We start from the raw sequence: 20,515 nt of genomic DNA on the forward strand, positions 1-20,515 counted from the left end.
CCATAACATCAACTATGGAATAGCCTTTGGTTAGTTATAGTATAGAAAGATTTTAAAAACAAAAAATTTCAGAATTACTATATAAAATCAAAAGAAAATTCACTTTATGTTACCAATAATGTTAATTAGCCTTACAGACCTCTTTGTTCTAAGTACTTCTTTCTGATGTTCAGTTAGAATTCTTTCCTTTGTTTCATTTTCCTTGGGAGGTATGAACACAAAATCAACAGATGAACAATCCTCCAAAATGGCATCTTTTTTAAATTTAGGAGACAAAAATTCTAGCTTCATCTATTAAAAAAATATATATATAATTTTCAGGTTTTAAAAAACTTATATTTCAAGATCTTTCAACAATATTTTTCTACTAAAAATATAATACAAATTTTAATATTAACTATTTTCAACATTTAAGTATTTTACTCTTTTCAGGAAGGACATTTATTTTAAACTACATAATAAGATAGTGTTTGAAATCTATTTTTAACTATATTAGAAGGCTAAAGATATAAGATAAAGATATTATGAAAATAAGACCACCAAAAAAAACCCAAACTGCTCAAAAAGAGTAACATGTTTATTAGTCAAGAATTTTGGCAACAACTAGGAAAACTGCTAAGATAAAAAAAAAAAAATATTACTGGGACAAAAATTCAGGGATATCATCACTGTAAACAAAATATAGTACAAGTAACAATACAAGTCCTTCAATTATAAATAAGATGGGCCTGGAACCATAGGGGAAGGCTCAAGCTCTAACTTTATTCTTAGATTGTTTTACTTTTATTGTTCTCTTTTAGTCCTCTATCTTGCATTTTTTTAAAAATAAAGCTGCTTTAACCTAGATAAAGTATTCTTTAGTCTATAAAATCTCAAAGGAAGTTATATAAAAAGAAGAGAGTTTCTTACAAAGAATAGCTTTTCTAAAGCAGACATATTTGTAAATGCGAGCATCATACATGGGATGGGATCTGCTAATTTACTTGCCTCAACTTTAACTTTTTTTTTCAATTATTATTTTTTTTAAAGTATACTCAAAGGGGGCAGCTAGATGGCACAGTGGATAGAGCACTGGCCCTGGAGTCAGGAGGATCAGAGTTCAAATTCAGCTTCAGACACTTAACACTTACTAGCTATGTGACCCCTGGGCAAGTCACTTAACCCCAATTGTCTAGTGAGGGAAAAATAAAGACAAACAAGAAAGTATATTCATTATTATGACTAAAATTTGACTCTCAAAATGTATAATGAGAAAATGTCAGTTCAATTATTTTCTGTCATGGTGCACATGACAAATAATGAAAATAATTGATGAAATGACTCTGAACCAGTTAGATACAGAGCCCAGAGTAAGAAAGACATGGGTTCACTTACTAAGTATGTGACCCTGGGCAGATCCCTTAACTCTATCTCAGTTTCCACACCCGTACAACGAATTGGAAAAAGGAAATGGCAAACCACTCCAGTGTCTTTGCCAAGAAAATACCAAAGCAAGCACAATGAATCACACATGACTGAACAACAACTGAAACATCTTTAATATTACCTGGAGAACAATCTCCATGTAATTAACAAAAAAGAAGTCTGCCACTTATTATTTCCCTCCCACACATTTTTTATTGTAATTTCTGTAGTTTTCCTTGATTCACCTCTAACCTAACACTTGTAACTGTTGCACTTAGGCCTAAACAACTATACTTCCTAACAAAACAAATCTGACACACTCTTAAAAGAGGCTATTAAATTCATTTTAAAGAACCTTACCTTAGATGGCGATTTTAGATCTTTTTCTTTCAGATTCTTTGTACGTAATGATAAAATATCTTGTTTTTCACGAGACTGTATTTCTAGACCACTTATTTTTGCAACTAATTGTGAATTTTCTGTCTGTTATTTTAAAAAAAATCCAAATTTCAATAAATTGTAAAATATTTTATCAAATAATGCTATTTACAATAATATTCTATATTATAGTTTTAAATCATTTCAATACAATAAGTTAAACCAGTGATGTAGCTGAACTACACCTATAGTGACAAATTCAAACAAGTCAATCTGATTTCCTATCAAGTCATCTTAGAGTAGTGGTTTCTTAATTTTTTGTATTATAGAAGCATTAAAGAATTCAATAAAGCTTATAGACTTCTCATGTTTTAAAAACATATTAAAAATACAGCATTATAAAAGTCGTCAATTGTTTTAAAGTAATTTTTTCTTTTCACTCAAGTTCAGATTTCTCCCTCGGTTAAGAACCCTTCTTTATAATTCCTAAAATAGGCACAAAAGACCCATATACCTTCAATGAACAAAATGCTGAAACACTATGAGATATTAATATCAGATCCACTAGAAATGTGTAAATCACTATCTTAGTAAAAGTCAAATATTGTGTTGGTTGGAGCAACATTTCATAAACACCACAAAAAACTATCCAAAGATAAAGCTTGAAACAAAGAGACACTATATTCATTTCATTAATGCCTAAATTCCCTTGTTACAGGAAGTTTTAGTTACTACATGGCAATGTTTGTAAATTCATAAAAGTACACAGAAATAAAAAGGAAATACATTATATATTGAAATACCCCCCCCTACACACACACACACACACACACACTACATAGAGCCTAGGTGAGAACTCTTTAAAAGAAACAGAATTTTGTAATATTTTGAGCAAATCTTAAAATTGTTAATTCTAAACTTGTCACCAGACTCCTCTGGAAGATAATTAACTTGCTGTTTATTTAAATCTGTGTCAATTCATTTACAACACTATTCTCTATTTTTCAGCAACATAGAATTAAAATCAAAAGTCCTTCTATACCAGTGGTGACAAGCTCAAACAGTAACAATTTCTGTAATCACTTGGAAAGCCACAAATAGTATCTATGTTGTAGTGTATTTTTATTTACTTTGTTTTAACATATCCCAAAATTCAGGCTAAGTTGTTTGGGAGGTAGGAGAAGGGGAGGCATTAGCCAAGATAATTCTTTTAAAAAAATTAGTAATTAGAGAATTAACAAAAAAGGGTACTTACTCCCTCTGAATAGAGGCTATCAGATTCTTCTATGGCTTCAACCTCAAAACCAGGTAATAAAAGCAAACATTTCTGTTTTGCTTGTTTTAATACAGTCCTTCAAAAAAAAAAAAAAAAGAGGGGGAAGGAGGAAAAGGAAGAATTAATGAACACATTTAAGTCCAGAGTACAAATAAGTGCATTTAGATAGGAAATTTAATCTAAATACATATCTTGTTTCCCCCTTCCCCCTTTGTCCCATAAATCAAGGACTCTTTACTAAATTATAGGTTTATCAATACAATTAAATTCCCTATATAGAGAAAACTTGTCTGTGCATATAGGTTTCTTTATAACTAATTAGGACTAATATGAAGATAAATAAAAATTGTCTTTTATGCAGTTTACTACCTAAGCTGCCACGTACAATCAAAATATTTTCACTTGGGTGGGAACAAACTGAGATAAAGGGGAATTATAGAAAGTCTATGCACCTCCGCCAAATGACATTTTATTTTTATTATAAGATTTTGAGTTTTTCTCTGTTCCCTTCCCTCCCTATTTCTCCACTCTCTCTCTCTCTAAGAGAGGAAGCAATATACAATCATATTAAAAGAGATTTCCGCATTAGTCATGTTGTAAAAGATTCAGAACAAAAACAAAAAAATAAAAATTAAAAAAAATTAAAGAGGTGAAAATAGTATGCTTTGATCTGCACTCAGATTCTATATATTTCTCTCTCTGAACATGGACAGCATCTTCCATCATGAATCCCTTGGAATTGTTTGAGATTTTTACACTGCTGTGGAGAATAAAATCTATCAAAGTTGATTATCAAACACTGCTGTTACTGTGTAGAATGTTCTGCTTCTGCTAAGCTGCATGAGTGCATGTGATTTTTCTGAAATCTGTTCTTCATTTCTCATAGCATAAGAACATTCCATTACATACATGTATCACAAAATGTTCAGCCATTTCTAACTGATGGGTATCTCCACAATTTCCAATTCTTCGGTGCCATAAAAAGGGCTACTATAAATATTTTCACAGGTGGATCCTTTTAAGGGAAAAAAATTTTAATCTTAAAACTCAGATTACCTTTCTAAATCTTTTAGCTAAGGAATCCTTTTCTCTCAAATATTCAATAACCAAAGTGTCTTCACCATTTTCCCTATTAAAATCGTTATGACTCATTACTTTTGTTTAACTTGTGTGACAGATGTGAAGTCAAACAAGAATGACAAGCAGCATCCTCCAGACAGCACAGAAAGCAGTCTTTTAAATGAAATTTCACTTAGTATGGAAAGATCCTTCACATTTGATCTTTTTCCCTCTTTTTGCATTAGATAGTAGGCTGAGTTGCCTCTGAACTTTAAAAAGTCTAATTTTAGGTCTTTATTTATCTTTATTTTTTTCACTTTGGTATTTGCTATTTTTTTTTAAGTTAAATATTATGCCTCTTTGATGTCCAAGTGTAAGTTCTTATGCTACTTTGTTTAACTCTCTAAGAAACTTGAAGTAAAAAAAAAAAAACCCTCTCAGATAAAGGTCACACATCTTCTCTACCAACTATTAATTTTTTGCTACAGTAAAGTTACTTGGACCAAGGTAAAAGCAAACCCAAATAGAAACTGGGCCATTAATTTGTATATAAGGATCCCAAACACAACAGGGACTTAAGTTTCTAAAATGTACTGTCATGCTTTGCTAATTATTTTCCTACATTTTAATCAGTCACACTCTGAAGTGTTGGTTATCTCTGACCTAGGTGAAATTATTTGCACAGATTTTTCTGCTTTACAGGAGGGTTTTTTATCCAGGGCTTCTGAAAGCTTCTATTTCCTATACTGAAATTCTCTTACTTTAAGTTTAACTATCTAAATTAAATAAGGGAAGAAGCTCAGATCAGAAAGCAGGGGGAAAGAAGTTTGCTACCAACCAAGCAGAATGATAAAAGTAGACAAAACTATAAAAAAAATACAAAGATTTATTAAGTTTAATACCTAATGTCATTTGCTTTGAACAGGTTACTAGAATCTCTATGGCAGTGCTACATTCTCAACTACCCTGGACATCAACAGAACCTGGGAAGTACTTATCTCACAGAATTAGGAGTAACTTTTATTGAACAAAACAGGCCTTTTATGTGCATTAATGTAAATTCACCAATAGTTCCACCTTTATCTAATCAGTATTCATTTAAAATTTCAACCATTGTAAAAATTAAAATTTTCATCTTACTTCAGTTCTTCAGGATACTCCAGCAAAGTCTCTTTAGCAAATGTGTCATTCCAGAATTGAACACTCTGTTTGCGGATCTGTTTATTTTTGTGCAGAAATATTATACATAATAATGGGGAGAGTTGTTCTAAAAGCTCATTGTTATAAGTGCCATTGTAGCGAAATTGAAGACATTTAAGAATTTCTCCCAAGAGTTTTTCTAACTAGGAAAAAACACAAAATTCAGAAATATTATTTTTAAAGTTAAAATAAGATAAAACTCCCAATCAAATTAGATACTAAGTTCAAGGCATAATCTTACTATTTATTTTCAAGTTATACAGAGTTAAGATAGATAATTTGAAAGTACATATAAACTATCATATGAAATCAAGGCAACCTAATCTATTTCTTTTATGACACTTTCATCATCTATTTACTGTTAAAACTTGGCAAAGTAGGAAGATTCAGATATTAGAAATTGTGAAGGATTTATAAATGATGAAGGCAGGAAGAACTGATATCTGTCATAAATTTTTACCTTGTTGTTGAGACAATTATACACTTTAGGTACATCGCTAAGCCTAGAACCAAAAAAAAAAAAAATTAAGATGGAAGAAGTGATTATCACTTGGCAATTCTGGCTGTAATCATACAAGAAGCTATAGTCTAACTAAAGGGTTGGTAAAATACTATTTTGTGTTTTATTATTCCTAAAACCCTACATAGGATTTTTAAAATAAATTTAAAAAACTGAAATGCAATAATGGAGCTTGCCAGTTAAAAAAACTTCATAAAGCAAATGTTCTTGTAATCATTATTTCTAATTTTCCTCAAAACAAGAAATGCTTTCAGATATTCTACAAGTAAAAATAGAAGGGAATTCCCCATAAATCACATATCACAAACTACTTTAGAGCTAAGTTATAAAAAAAATTTATTTTAGGCCAACTGTATTTTCTTTTTCAGATTTCTCCCAATTAATTTTCAAGTCTGGACATATGACTTCTTTAACATTACTAGGTAATATAACATAGATCATGCATCTCAGGATCACAAATCTAGAACTGGAAGGGACCTCAGAGATGATTTGGTCTAATACCTTCATTTTGTAAATAAAAACTAAAATCCAAGGTGATTTAAGTGCTTTGCCCAAAGTCACATTCATCGGAAGCTAAAAAAAGGCTTAATAGAAAGATCTCAAATCATATAATTTAAACCCCTCATTTTGTTGATTCAGAAACAGAAGCCCATCAAGATGTATTGATCTCCTCAAGATCACAGTATTCACATCCAGTAATCATTCTCCAAATCTAGCAATCTTTCCAATATATCATGTACCATATTTTCCCACTAAAAGTAGAATTTGCTTTCCAGAAACAGAAATTTACAAATGAAATTCTCTCCAAATTTCTGCATGCATTTCAATATACTTACTTTGAGTTTTCATATAACAATGCCAGAGGCTTTGTTAAAATTGCAAAGATTGACTGTATCAGTGAAGGCAAAGACACATGGCCAAGCATAATAGAAATAATGCTGATAATTGAAGTACCAACAGAGAGGAGTGTTTCTGAATGAAGATCCTTTAAGTTGACATTATGGAAAGCATCCATCATCTTCAGGAGAACTTTAAATAAAGAAGTCAATTTCCCTAAAGGTTCTTTTTTTTTCTTGGACCAATCTGTAGGTGTCTGTGGTACTAAAAAATAGAAGTGATTTGGTTAAAGACAAGAACCTTAAATTAAAGACTTACTCTTTCATAGAATATTGAGCAAGATGTACAATAGTTTAAAAAAGTTTAAGTATCACACTTACATAAGTGATTCCCTAGAGTTTACAAATTTACAACAACAAAAAAATTCATAATTATTGTAAATAATGAAGATAATAAGTACAAATATTCCTCACTTTAAAAAAGGCTCATAGGTAGGTTTTATTGTTAAAAAAATATTATCTTATTGTTTCTTCACAATAATATGGGGCACAGGACAAGTGGCATTTTCCGAATAACAAAGGTTCAGAGCATAAAATTAGTCTTTGAACAATACCAACCCTTTAGTTAGACTACAGCTTCTTGTATTACAGCCAGAATTGCTAAGTGATAATCACTTCTTCCATCTTACTTTTATTTTTTTTTTTTTTTGGTTCTAGGCTTAGCGATGTACCTAAAGTGTATAATTGTCAGTCTAAATGCATTAAGTATAAAATAAATCAGAAATTTTTATTGAATGTCTATATGAAAAGGAATGGCAATTCAAACAGGCATACAACATGGAATGTTTCTGAACTTGCTGAATTTAATATGATGTGGAGATTTAGTGTTGAATACCATAAGGCATAACTGAAGTGGTAAATGAATTGGTGAGACTTATACTTGCTATACAATAATAATACTTTAACATGTGACAAGCACTACCAATCCTTTCACACAATTCTGAATCATGCAATTCTTGGTACAAAAAAAAAAAGTGATATACGCTAAAGTTAGAAAATATTCAAATTTTATTTATAACTTAAGCAGCATTCTTTTAAAATGAAACCATGGGCTGTCTGTAATCCTTGGATATAATATCAAAGACAGTGGTTTAGTCTGTATGTTGGATAGCATCTTAGGCTTTGAAATGATAAGATTTCTAGTTAAATTGTCTAATCTCTCATTTTCCTAATTTGTAAACTGAATCAAGATTACCATACATTTCTCATGTTCATAAAATTAATTCATAGACAATTATGAAGACAAAGCCAATTAAAACATACTGGTATCCAATTAAGAATAGAGAATAAATACATCAATACTCACTTTTAATTTGGGGTTGCTGTTTAGTATTGTATGGTGAAAAATTGATGCATTCAACCATTACTAATACAACATGGGCAATCCTATCCAAAAAGGACAAATTCTAAGAGGAAAAAAAATTATTAGGAATATCCAATCATTAATCAGCACAGTACCTTAGACCAAATGAAAAGCAGGTAAGGTTGTCAAAGATGATTAGTACTATCGGTTTCATGTATCTGCTTTTGCCTATGTTCCCCAATGACTACCTCCTGTACCTTTTATAGCCTACTCGGAGTATCCCATCCTAAAAGTCTTTTATTAGTCATCCAAGCTGTTGTTCAACTTGATTCCATGGTAAAGAGTATCCCTAAAAAAGGAAAATCCTAGCTGTTCTTGTCCTCACTAACCTTTACAACTCTGTACACCACCCACCCCTTTCTTTCCATTTCTTTTTTTTTTTTTTTTTGCTGTGGCAACTGGGACTAAGTGACTTGCCCAGGGTCACATAGCTAAGAAATATTAAGTGTCTGAAGCCACACTTGAACTCAAGTCCTCCTGGCTTCAGGGCTGGTGCTTTATCCACTGAACCCCTTCTTTTCATTTTCTAATATTGAGTGAATCTTCTCAACCAGAGTCTTACCTTTCAACCAATTCCCAACCAATCTCCCATTTATGACTGACTGCTCTGTAATGGGCTCATCTAATTTACATTCAATTTATAACCAATCATCCACAACTTCCTGCAATTTATCTAATTTGTTTTCACTAAAAAAAAACAAATAATATAGTCCGAGTATACCGTTAAAAGAATTTAGTTAATAAAAACTTACTGCAAAGGTGTCGTCATCTAAGCTAGACATCATCTTGAGACAAAGTTCATCACAGCATAAATTTTCTTCTGCTGTTGCTACTAAAGCTGCACAACGGGCAAATGTTCTATACAATTCTGACCAACTTCGAAGTAATGACTTCATAGTGGGCTTTTTTACAAAAGGAAAAAAGCAGAATGAATGGAAAATTAGGTTACTGCCAATTTCTTAACTGTATAATTTAATCATCTGTTACCTAAAGAATACCAGTAGTATCCTGTCTTTAAAAAAAAAAAAAATTAAAAGCAATTCTGTGCCAGCAACTCTTTATAGAACATGATTAAATTTAATCTATTTAAAAAGGAAGTAAATACAAGATAGATAGGCAGATAAAGACCTCATAGTGACAAATCAAAATTAAAGCCAAAAAAATTCCTATAAAAGATCTCATTCCTTCCCCTGCCACTCCCAACATATAATCCATAAACTTACCAAGGGAAACTCTTGTGCCGGAAAAATATGGATTATTGGTAGCATCAATGCACTATAGACAGCACTGAAATTGTGTTCCAATGCATCTCCCTGATTTACTTCATTGGTCTAAATAAAATACAAGAGGAAAATGTTATTAAAGCTGCCAAGATAAAACAACCAATTTGGTATTATTGCAAGTGCTAGAAAAGAAGTTTCAAAATGACATAAATTCTAACAGGGAAGCTTGTTTTCCTAAAATAAAATAAAATAAAGGAGCAAAATCTTTTATGAATTTTTTATAAAAAGCAATTAAAAAATGAAAAGACCTCTGTTCACATGCAAGATATAAAATGTGTATTTTAATGTGGCACAAAGCTATTCTAGAAATTCATATAGTAGATGAAAGATATCTTAAGATCAAATCTAGCATAAATCTAATTTTTAACTCCCTTGGTTTGAATAAAATACAACAGAAAAATGCTATTCAAAGAGCTATACTAATAATAACAAAGTTGTTATAAAGTGCTTTTTAAAAACAAAATCTGAGAAATATGAGAAGACATCTTCTTATGTTAACATATTAAGTTTTAATTCCCACCCCCCACCCCCCCCCTCTTTATTATAAGGGATGGCTCCTTGGGAAATAGGGAGGTAAAAGGAGGAAAAGGATACAGTAGGAAATGAAGATAGACAATTTTATATAATCTTGTTTTCCAAAGTCATAAGCAAACTAGGATTTAGAATTCCAAAAATTTAGAATTAACCTAACCTTGAAGAAATAATCAAACCAGATCTCGGAAGAAAAACTTCTCTTAAGAGTAACAGGATTCATTAAAACATGGTTGCTTATGAAATTTGGAATATGTTCACCATTAGAATGGAAGCTCACTGGGAGTAGATTGTTTTATTCTTATTTATGTTGAAAATGCCTGAAACATTTATAAACAGTTGTAATTCATATTGGACTGATTCATGTTTTTAAGACTTCAAAACACTATCAGTGCAATGACTAACCACTACTCTAGAACACTAATGATGAAACATGTTACTACTTGGGGGAAAAAGACTATTTAATGCTTTCTATTATCAAAACAAAGCTTCAAATCCTTTCATTTAAAATTCTCCAGAAGCTGGTGGCAGTCTTTTATATTTTACCACCCTTCTTCACATACTATAGTCAAAATGGACCACTATTCATACTATGAACATCCCTTGAATTTATCTCCTTCCATTACTTTACTGATACCCTTTGAATGGAATACTTTTCTAGCCCAGTTTTACTTGCTGAAGTCTACTTTTTAAAGCCAAATAAGTTATTAATTAAGTCCCTTCCTTTCCCACTCCAGCATATCCCCAATCACACACTCCAAATTAGTTTCCTTCCCTTGTTTAAATTTAGAATGCTTTTGTACTATCTCTGTCATCATTTATCAATTGAGTAAGTCTTACAGATTCTTCTTTGATAGCATCTTTCATAGCCCATCTCTTTCTAAAGTTAACTGGTTACTCACTGCAACTTCATTGCCTCTTACTTGGATTAAAATATTTTAATATACTTTCTAATAGTATTCTCTGTCTAAAATCTCTCTGCTCTAAACCATCTTCTACACATCATAAAGCATAGCTCTGACCATGTCTCTCACCTACCTAGCAAACTTCCATGATTCCTATTACCTTTAGCATCTGTTACATATTTTCCCCTTGATTTAGTTTTGGAATCTGATTTCAAAATATCTTTCCAGTTTTATTATACTTCATAGTGTCTAAAGTCGCAACAAATTTACTTTTTATAATTCACACTAACAACATTCTCTTTTTCTTTCCACTTTTATACAGGCTTTAATATACCCCTCTCTTGCCTCTTAAAATCCTAGGTTTTCTTCAAAATTCAACTCAAATGTCACCAAAGAGCTCTTTCCTTATATTCCTAATGGCTAGTACCCTTCCCCTATCTTAAATCACTTTGTAATTATTATCTATGTATCTATGCTTGCATTTGTGCATGCACACATCTATACACATTTATACATATTTTTTTTTCCCTGAAGAGAAAGAAAGCTCCTGTAGGTAGGTGACTAAGTGTCTTCCCATTTCTAGAAACTAGCATATACTTCACACTTAATGCTTGTTGATTGAATCTATATATCTTTCCCTCAAAACTCAGCAAAGTTCTTTACATTTAATAGAAATCACAATGTTTGTTGAATGGAATAAGGATAAGACGAAAAGGAAAAATTCTGCTTTAAAAATCTTTAATGGAATGAAGAAATGTAAGTGTACCTGGTTAATCAATTCAGTCAATGGATTGACAAGGATACTCCACATTCGCCACAAATGCTCCTTGTTAACAAGGTCCTTTGCATTTTGATTAATAACATTTAAAACAGAATCACTGAAAGCAAGTGGAGAAGTTGGACCAGTAAGAACACAACCTACAAGTGTTTCCAGGTTTTGAAAGAACCTAAAAAGGGAAAAAAAAAAAAAGTCTACTGAACAACTTTCTGCTAAGGTTTTATACAAATTTTAATTCACAGCAACATTCTAAAACTAAGAACAAAAGAGGCAAGAGATTCACATTCAACCTTTGTTGTCCTGCCGAATTCAGTGTTTTTATTTTAAAATCCCCACTGAGAAACACGGTTCCAATTTTCCAAATATCTTTTCAATTACAATTTAAACAAACTCTCCTTTCTAATAACATGTAGTAAAGGTCACAATCTTAGTTGCATCATGAGCAGGAAAACTCACCTTTCATCAGCTACACCACATTCCAAGAGGTTATTATTGAAAATTAATTGAATCAAGAACAAAGCTGGGGTTCCCTATATAGAAAAGGAGAGGAATATTAATTAATTTTGAATTATAAAAATTCTAAGTATTTTTATGTCAAGTTATTAAGTACATAAATGTACATCTATATAAATACATATAACAGAGTAGCCCATTTTACTATTATCACACCATCTGGAAATTTAAGTGGACCATACTGCCAGTTAAAGCTTGGCAAAGGGCAATTTGAAATATGATACAAATAAATTTAATTGGTGCCTCTTACTATGCAACTAATTAAAATATCACCTCACATACAATAAATGACACACAAAAAAATTAACCAGATGGGCGTGCAAAATTTGCTTCTTCATTCTTTAGTGAAAAGATGGCTCTTCATTCTTTACAGAGAAAGCTGTATCAAACATTTTTTCACTTTCCAAATTATTAAAGCTGGACTTAGTATAAACTAGTTTTTCTTGATCATTATTAAAAATTAAATGCTATGAAATCGAGTAATGAAAAATGTTACAAAAATATTTCATTTTCAATTTTCTATAAAAATCAATAAACAGATTCACTATAAGCTATAATATATAAGATTGTTATACAAAGAGTTTTTTCCCTTCTGTAAGTATCCAAATGTTAGTAAGGTACACACCAATCAATTTTAGCAATCAAGCAGGATGAAAATACCTAGATAGTACTGTGGCAAATGAGATGGAAATACTATAAAGCAGAAGGCATTGTTCCTCCTTCTTCCTCCCTTTCTACCCCTACTTCTTCCATAGTTCATAATGAAATCATCTTGAAGCCTTTTCTTAGTGAAAGGTCCAGTTTCTCTGTTTCTCCCACTAATGTGTTCACACATGTATACACCCAAACCCATCATCACATTTAAAATACTTGCATTAAGAAGATCCATGTTAGCAACTTGATATGCTGGAGAACCTAGTACTTTCTGAGGTAGTCCTTTAATTGTAATTTCCATGAGAACCTAAGGAATTTTTTTTTAAATGGGACAAAAATTACTCCAAAAGAATACCCAAACTTAGCAAAAGTGAAATGCATTACAAGTTTCTACGAAGATATCTGATTGCAAATATACATTATAAGTTTGACCAAAAACAACTGAGTCACTTTAGTATTAGGAAGACGTACACAGATTTAATAACTAACAAAGTTGTCATGTCTTTATTACTTAATAACTATATAATTATACTAAGTAGATCCTATTCATTTTTACACATGAAAAGAGAAAGCACGCAAGAGCACACAAGCACACCACATCATTCTATGAGAAAATAAAGGATGAGAGGATAGGTAAAAAACAGAAGATAAAAGGAATGTGCAATGTTAAATGAAATAAGGCACTGAGTGGATGGTCCTGTTCTTGTAACTAAAGTAAAGAAGTTACTCGGAAAAAAAATAGGTTGATATGGAATGGAAGATTTCTATTATAACTGCGAAGTAATTACAGTGGCAGGCTTATAACAGCTAAGTTAGACTTTGGAGGGTAAGAGGGCAAATACATATTAGTATTTTTTCTTGTAAGATAAGCCTCATGTCAAAAAGAATAAATTTTTTGCTTTAAAAAATTATTAGTACGTACCAATGTTTTTGATACAGGAAATGCATCAGCTGTCATTATGTTTTTCAAAGACTGTAGTAAAAGAGTCAATACTTCTGAACCCTGTCGTTCTTTTTTGTTACCTAATAGAGTTCAAAAATTACAAGCATGTTGAAAATTCATTTAAGAACAAGTAACAATTTTCACTAAGTAGCTTCTCAGAATTTACAAAACTCTTTACTGTATGAGTTTACTAAGTGGAAACACTGAAGATAAAGTTAACATGTTAAATTTAAAATTCTAAACATCAGATGAGGTTTAAGGTTTTGATATTCATTGCAAGCTGAAAGTGACTGATAAATACTGGTTTAGCCATGCCTTTTAGCTTTATAATTACATTACCTGATTCAATAACTGACTTCACAAAGCAAATAATATCTTTCCATATGGCATATATCATAGCATCTACAAAACAAGAATAATTTTCTGTTAGGGGAAAAAAAAAAGAAATCACTGAATACAACACAGTGCTTTCATAAGTCCTTAAAGGCAGACTCTTAATGACCAATAATTTCAAATTAAATTCTTACCTGATGCATCTTTTCCTACAGCAACAAAGCTGTCTTGAACTGCAGCTATGAGTATATTTGCATGCTTGCAAAAGAATGAAGGACTATTAATTAAAGGATGCTGAAGAGGCTCTAGAAAAGAGGGGAAAAAGAAGTAAAACGTCAAATTCCAATTTTTCTGTAATAGTTTACAAACTGATTTAAAAAAAAACAAACTAAAAGCAAAATCTTTACAGTCAACTCATGTTTTCTGACATTAGTTTTGCATATTTTGCAATACATAAAAAGTAACACTAAGAACTGAAAAATATACTGTAAGACTTGTGGTAAGTACCCATAATAATTTAAGAAAAAAAAATACCTAAACTCAGCACAAGTTTGTTTTTCTTAGCAAACCCCAAAACGTCTGGACCCAGCAAAAAATGAAGTAACATTTCAATTCCCAAGAGTTGGATGGATGGAATGGCTGCTATTCCACTGTTACTAAGAGAGAAGTTCATTCTGGGTGTAACTGGAGTTCCAAATGGGAAAGATCCTTAAGAGAAAAATCAGAAAATCCCTGTTAGTGATTTACATGAAAATAAAACAACCCAATGTATAAAACTGAGACTAAAGTAAATATACCAGAAAAACAATCAGTTCATCAAAAGTCTTCCCAGTCTTTTTATGAACCCTATTCTTTTGTCACTTCTTAATGGTACAATAATATTCAATTCAATTCACATAATCCAATGTGTTCAGCCACTCCAAGTGATGATCCCACCTTCATTTTCCAATTTTTTTTTGCTAGTAATAATAATTTTAAAAACTGACTATTTTTTGTACAAACTGAGCATTTTCATCTTTTATCTCATTGGAGTACCTGTTCCAAATAAATGAAGCAAGCTCTCCACATTATGAGAGAGAAGTGATATACTCGATTCAGAATGAGTTATTTTATTTTGCCTACATTTCTTAAGAAATCTTTGTTGTTGTTGTTTTTTTAATTCAATGAGATAAGGGAAAAAGTGAATATAGTAGTAGAAAAAGTACAGAAAAAATGAACTGAATGTTTATGAAGCTGAAAGTAAAGTCAGAAAAAAATCATACATAAGAACAATGCTGAAAGCTACAGGTTGAACTTATTATATTTTTAGAAAGAAATCACTTCATAAAATGCTAGAAATTTTATATATGATCATCCTTTTCTATTTTACTATGTATTTGGAAATGTCAATTTTATTTGGTGTTTTAAATTACATTTTTAAAAAAATCCAAATTAATTTTACATTAAACTGAAGATTGGGGAGGAAGCAAAAAATATTGGTAACTATTTCAAAAATAATTAGTTTCCTTTATAGTTGTATATATGTTATACATTTTAAAACATCAAGTTAAAGGATCTATAATCTTCCTCTGACTGTCAAAACAGATCCATGACATAAAAAAGTTTAAGCACCCCTGGTCTGGTGGAAAGAATCTAGGGGTCTGGATTTAGAATCAGAAAATCCAACTTTGATTCTGAGTTATACCAATTACATGTATCTGTGAACAAGCTATTTTTTTTTCCTAATCTTTATCTGTGATCTGATCACACAGGTTATTGGAACAATGAAAAAAAACACAACTTGATTTTTCAACATAAATGTTTGTCTATGTGGCTATGTTAACACAAATTCACATTAGTCTTAAGAACATGCTGTCCTTTATACAAGCTAAAGACACTTTAAGCAAAACCATTTTGTTACAGTAAATTGTTCCTGAGTTAATGGACTTCTTTTTTGAGAAGCAACCGAGTTCTGAAAGTAATATAGTCTATGACTGAGAGAGGAAAACTAATTAGAATATAAGCAAAATCCCAACAAAGATCAATACAAGTTTAGCCCAAAGTTAATATCAATACAGAAATGTTAACTGCACTCTTCTCAAAACTTCACATTCCATAAAAGACATATTACTTTTTTCTTTGTATATTTGTATATAAATCTCAAGACATAACTATTATTGTTAGAAAAACAAGGGGCAGGTAGGTGGTGCAGTAGATAGAGCACCAACCTTAAATTGGGACAATCCGAGTTCAAATATGACCTCAGACACTTAATACTTTCTAACTGTGTGACCCTGGCCAAGTCACTTAACCCCAATTGCCTCAGAAATAAAAAACAAAAACAAAAACCAGGTGCCTCGTCAGAGCTAAAGAGTACTAAATATACAATCTAAAGACCTAGATTTAAGTCTTAGTTATATCACTTGTTATGTGTGATAGTGTCACTTTGTTTCCTTATCCGTAAAGATGGTCTTATATATTTAAGTTATTATAATATGAAATGGCTCTCTCATACTTTATCGAAGTTCATCTTTCCAATTACACCAGTGGTCACTGAATGTCTGATAATTTTCCTATAGAAGTTTGTTCCACTGTTTTTTTTCCTGACCATTAGATCCTTTATCTACTGTCCTTTTCCCCCAATGCCTACAATGATTCTTAGATTTCATTCCATCATTAAACAAAAATATTCCCCATAACTTTCCTAAGACTCCCATTATCAATCTTGTTTCTCCTCTGTCCTTGCTGCTAGACTGCAAGAAGCCAACTCTATACATCTTTTACATTCACATTATGAGCTACAATTAGATCTGATTTCACTGAAACTGATATACCTCTACAAAACAGTCCCTAAGCTACAAAATCCAACATCCTTTTTTCAGCATTCCTCTTTAAACTTTCCTTGGCATTTAACATTTGAACACTTCCCATTGGTAGATACTTCTAATTCAACATGTCAGACCATTCTTTCAGCATCCTTCATTGGTTTATAATTCTTTAACTTGAAGCAGGTATATTTCAAAGCTCAGTTCTCTAGATCTCTTTGGAGCTCATCTATTCTATGTAATTCAATTACAAATCTAGAGGAAAGACTCCTAAATATAGAATCTAGTCAATAATCTCTTCCACATCCTTTAACTGACAGCTATGTTTTCCTAGATGTTCTGCCAGCACTGTAAACTCAGTGTGTTCAATAGTATGATGATCAAATACCTTTAAGTAGAGCAAGCACATTCACATATTACACTTAAACACACACACACACACACACACACACACACACACACACACACACACACGGTATGAATTCATACCATCCAAGTTTTTCCATCATAGAAACCTATATTCACAAACTTCTTAATAAAGCAAATACTTCTAAAAGATGAAACAGAGTCAGCAATATCAAAAGAGACTCATAAAACAGTAAAGAGACCATTTAGAGTACATAGAATCCAATTCTAAATCCTACAGTTTTAAAGACCTAGTTTGAAAATTGCAGGAAAAATAAAGTTACACCTAAAAATTTACAAAAAGTAAGCTTTTCAATATATACATCATTTGTTCCCCAATTAGGATAGCAAGTAATCTTTTAAATATGCAAGATTAAACTTTTATACCCTAGAGAAACTACAATTTCATGACCAAAATCTTGTAATCTTGGTATTGATTCTGGTTAGCATTTCATAACTTTGTTTAAGGAGAATACTATGATGTATTAGTTTTTAAGTGTCAAGTTATAACTGTATCTTTTTTTTTAACTATGCAGAAGAAAATGTGAAGATGGTCAAAAAAAGGCATAAAGAGGCAGGATAGCTTTGAAAGATACAGATTGAATAATTCTCTGTTCTGTATAGACAGTAATATCCATTTTAACAGCTTTCATTCATATATTCATTTGTGTCTAAAGGTAACTGGTAACACAATTACAGGAACTAGTTTCTACTACATTAATAATGGCTGACAATTAACTATAATGAGTCTGTTCCTAAGATATGCACATGGGTTAACTTTTCTAGGATGCTTTCACAGTTTACCTCAAATATCAAATATATATTATTGATCAATATTAAAATAAACCTATATATGCATCATCATAAAATACAGCAAAAAACATTTTAAGCGCTAACTAATCAAGCACATAAGGAGAATTCTTCAAACAGCAGAATTTTTTATTAGAACAAAGTTTTCATAATAAAACCAATCAAAAGGAATAGATGCTGGCTTTTGAAGTAATGCAGACAGGAATTTCAATTTTTTTCATAATCAAGTTAGAGTTTTAAATCAAAACTTATCCTGTACCTGTTTTCTGATTAGGAGTAACAGGGTTTAAGCCTGCATTTGTTGCTCCACGGGATGGAGTTCCTTGGGGTGCAGTATGGCAGTCTGTGCTAATTGTGCTCTGAATGAGAGGTACACAAACCTACAGAGAAAAAGTAAACAATGTGTATGTAAGTATTCGATTATATAATCTTATTTGGACATGTTCAGAGTCCAGTGGTCCCATGCTTCAATCTCTCACTCACACCACAGAATATACCACTATTTGGCTAGAGCTTATTAAGTTCTTTCAGCTAAATATCAAAAACAAGGAAATAAAGCAAAGAAAAGGACAGACTATAAAGATAAAAGACATTCAAATTGGGAAAAGACTATTCTTCAAGAATCTACCAGATTAAGTTTGAGTGGTAAACAATAAAACTTCTCAATTTGAACACAAAAATTCAATTAAGTTTTCATCGATTTTTGTCATAAGAACAAAAGCCATAAAATTTAGCATTCAACAATATATGCATCAATAAAAAAGTCATTGTTCAAGATGTTTGGTTGTAAAAAACACAGGGCTGACACAATGCTATCTCATATAATTTCTAACAGATAAATCAAGCACTATTTATGAAGTAGAAAATGCAACATACCTATAAAAACAAGAACCCAGAGTAGTCAAAATACAACAATCTACATTCTGTGTTTTGTTACCTGTTCAAAATTTGTAGGAAGATGAGGTCCAAGCCTCATTAGTAGATACCACCAGACTTCCAATTTTGTCAGTGCTAAAGCTTCTGTTCTGACATGGATAGAGCTCAAAGGCTGCATGAGCAATTTCAGTCGCTTTGTGCTGCACAGTATATCTTCAGATTTTTAAGAACAGATTAAAAATATACAGTTGAACTTGAGATAAACACTCATTAATTTTACAGTAGCATTTTCAGCAAACAAGTTAAAATAAAGAAATACAGCTAATCAATAATTACTCATAAGAGAGTTATCCATACAGAGAAAAAAACACTTCTTAAGACCATTCTTACTACAATCAATTCACTTACTCAGAGGATGAATTGGACAATTATCCATATCAAGGCTAGCCATTTCTGATTTTTAAGACACTCAGTGTTTGATAGTTTAACTTATTATGTCTTTCTAATAAAAGGTCTTTAATGGCAAGGATGTTAAAGCATTGCTTCACTGACCCCTTTCTTTAAACTCCTATTATGTCAAATCAGTATCAAAGCATTTTAATGACACTAATTAATATTTCCCTATTAAACAGATACAAGTATTATGCCCATTTCACAGGGAATAAGTGATTTGACACAATGCTGCCTGATATTACCGATTGTGGACTATAACGAAGTTTTATACAAGGATTTAAAGGAAAAAGCCCTGAATTACATACACCTATTCGACTATAGTGGACAATCAACATTTAAACATCTTAAAAAGAATCAAGACATGCAAAACAAGCAGAACCAGGAATACAGAGTATTCCTGTACAGAGTAAGAGCAAGATTATGTGATGATAAACTACTGAGAGACTTGGTTCTTATCAGCAGTTCAATGATCCAAGGCAATCCCAATAAACTTGGGATGGAAAAATGCCATCCACATCCAAAGAGAACTATGGAGAATGAATGTAAGTCCACATAGGATATGTTCACTTTTTTTTCCTTGTTTCCTGCCCTCCCCCCCCTGCTCTTGCTCTCATTTCTCTCTCAATAAAATTCATAAGGAAATATGTTTAAAAAAAAATACATAGACGCATTACATGTATAACAAAAAAGGATGTTTTTACATGTAACTGGGGAAAATAAAAATTTAAAAAAAAAAATGAAGACTAGAAGACATAACTTCATTTCTTTTCCTTTAATTAGCTGTAAATAAAAAATCAAATATTTATAACATTTTAACTTACCTGGATTTAATGCAAAATTATCTATCAAACTTTTCCAAGCAATAAAGGCAATTTTCTTTATCACAGGTGCTCCACTACGGAATCCAAGTTCTTCTAGCTGTAATAATGAGTTGATAAAACTCCCACTTCGATGAAGAGTCTAGAGGTAACAAAATACCCAAGAAAAATTTAAAATAAAAAAAAAAAATTTCATTTATTTGCAAAGAACACAGGAAGAGTACCTATAGTAATATGTAAAGATTCTGAATAAATCATTGATAACAAAGACTTTATATATACCAAAATCTTTAGTACTTTTTGTAGTTGTAAA

The 20,515-nt window shown here is 31.3% G+C and overlaps 1 protein-coding gene across 2 annotated transcripts in view; it reads right to left on the reverse strand.

The window, feature by feature from the left end:
- Positions 1–20,515, reverse strand: part of RIF1 (replication timing regulatory factor 1) — a 51,893-nt gene that overhangs the window by 19,589 nt on the left and 11,789 nt on the right. For both annotated transcript variants that reach the window (XM_051986443.1, XM_051986442.1), the window contains exons 8-26: positions 20,206–20,344; positions 18,993–19,144; positions 18,315–18,435; positions 14,571–14,744; positions 14,231–14,341; positions 14,043–14,105; positions 13,683–13,783; positions 12,981–13,067; positions 12,050–12,123; positions 11,582–11,762; positions 9,320–9,427; positions 8,849–8,998; positions 8,040–8,139; positions 6,674–6,938; positions 5,778–5,820; positions 5,258–5,460; positions 3,038–3,134; positions 1,765–1,887; positions 140–291 (exon numbers count right to left, since the gene is read on the reverse strand). In XM_051986443.1, coding sequence (XP_051842403.1) covers positions 140–291; positions 1,765–1,887; positions 3,038–3,134; positions 5,258–5,460; positions 5,778–5,820; positions 6,674–6,938; positions 8,040–8,139; positions 8,849–8,998; positions 9,320–9,427; positions 11,582–11,762; positions 12,050–12,123; positions 12,981–13,067; positions 13,683–13,783; positions 14,043–14,105; positions 14,231–14,341; positions 14,571–14,744; positions 18,315–18,435; positions 18,993–19,144; positions 20,206–20,344 — 2,444 coding nt within the window. The remainder of the gene's footprint in view (positions 1–139; positions 292–1,764; positions 1,888–3,037; positions 3,135–5,257; positions 5,461–5,777; positions 5,821–6,673; positions 6,939–8,039; positions 8,140–8,848; positions 8,999–9,319; positions 9,428–11,581; positions 11,763–12,049; positions 12,124–12,980; positions 13,068–13,682; positions 13,784–14,042; positions 14,106–14,230; positions 14,342–14,570; positions 14,745–18,314; positions 18,436–18,992; positions 19,145–20,205; positions 20,345–20,515) is intronic.

Source organism: Antechinus flavipes, chromosome 3 (assembly GCF_016432865.1).
Source record: "Antechinus flavipes isolate AdamAnt ecotype Samford, QLD, Australia chromosome 3, AdamAnt_v2, whole genome shotgun sequence".
In the NCBI taxonomy this organism is placed as follows: Eukaryota; Metazoa; Chordata; class Mammalia; order Dasyuromorphia; family Dasyuridae; genus Antechinus; species Antechinus flavipes.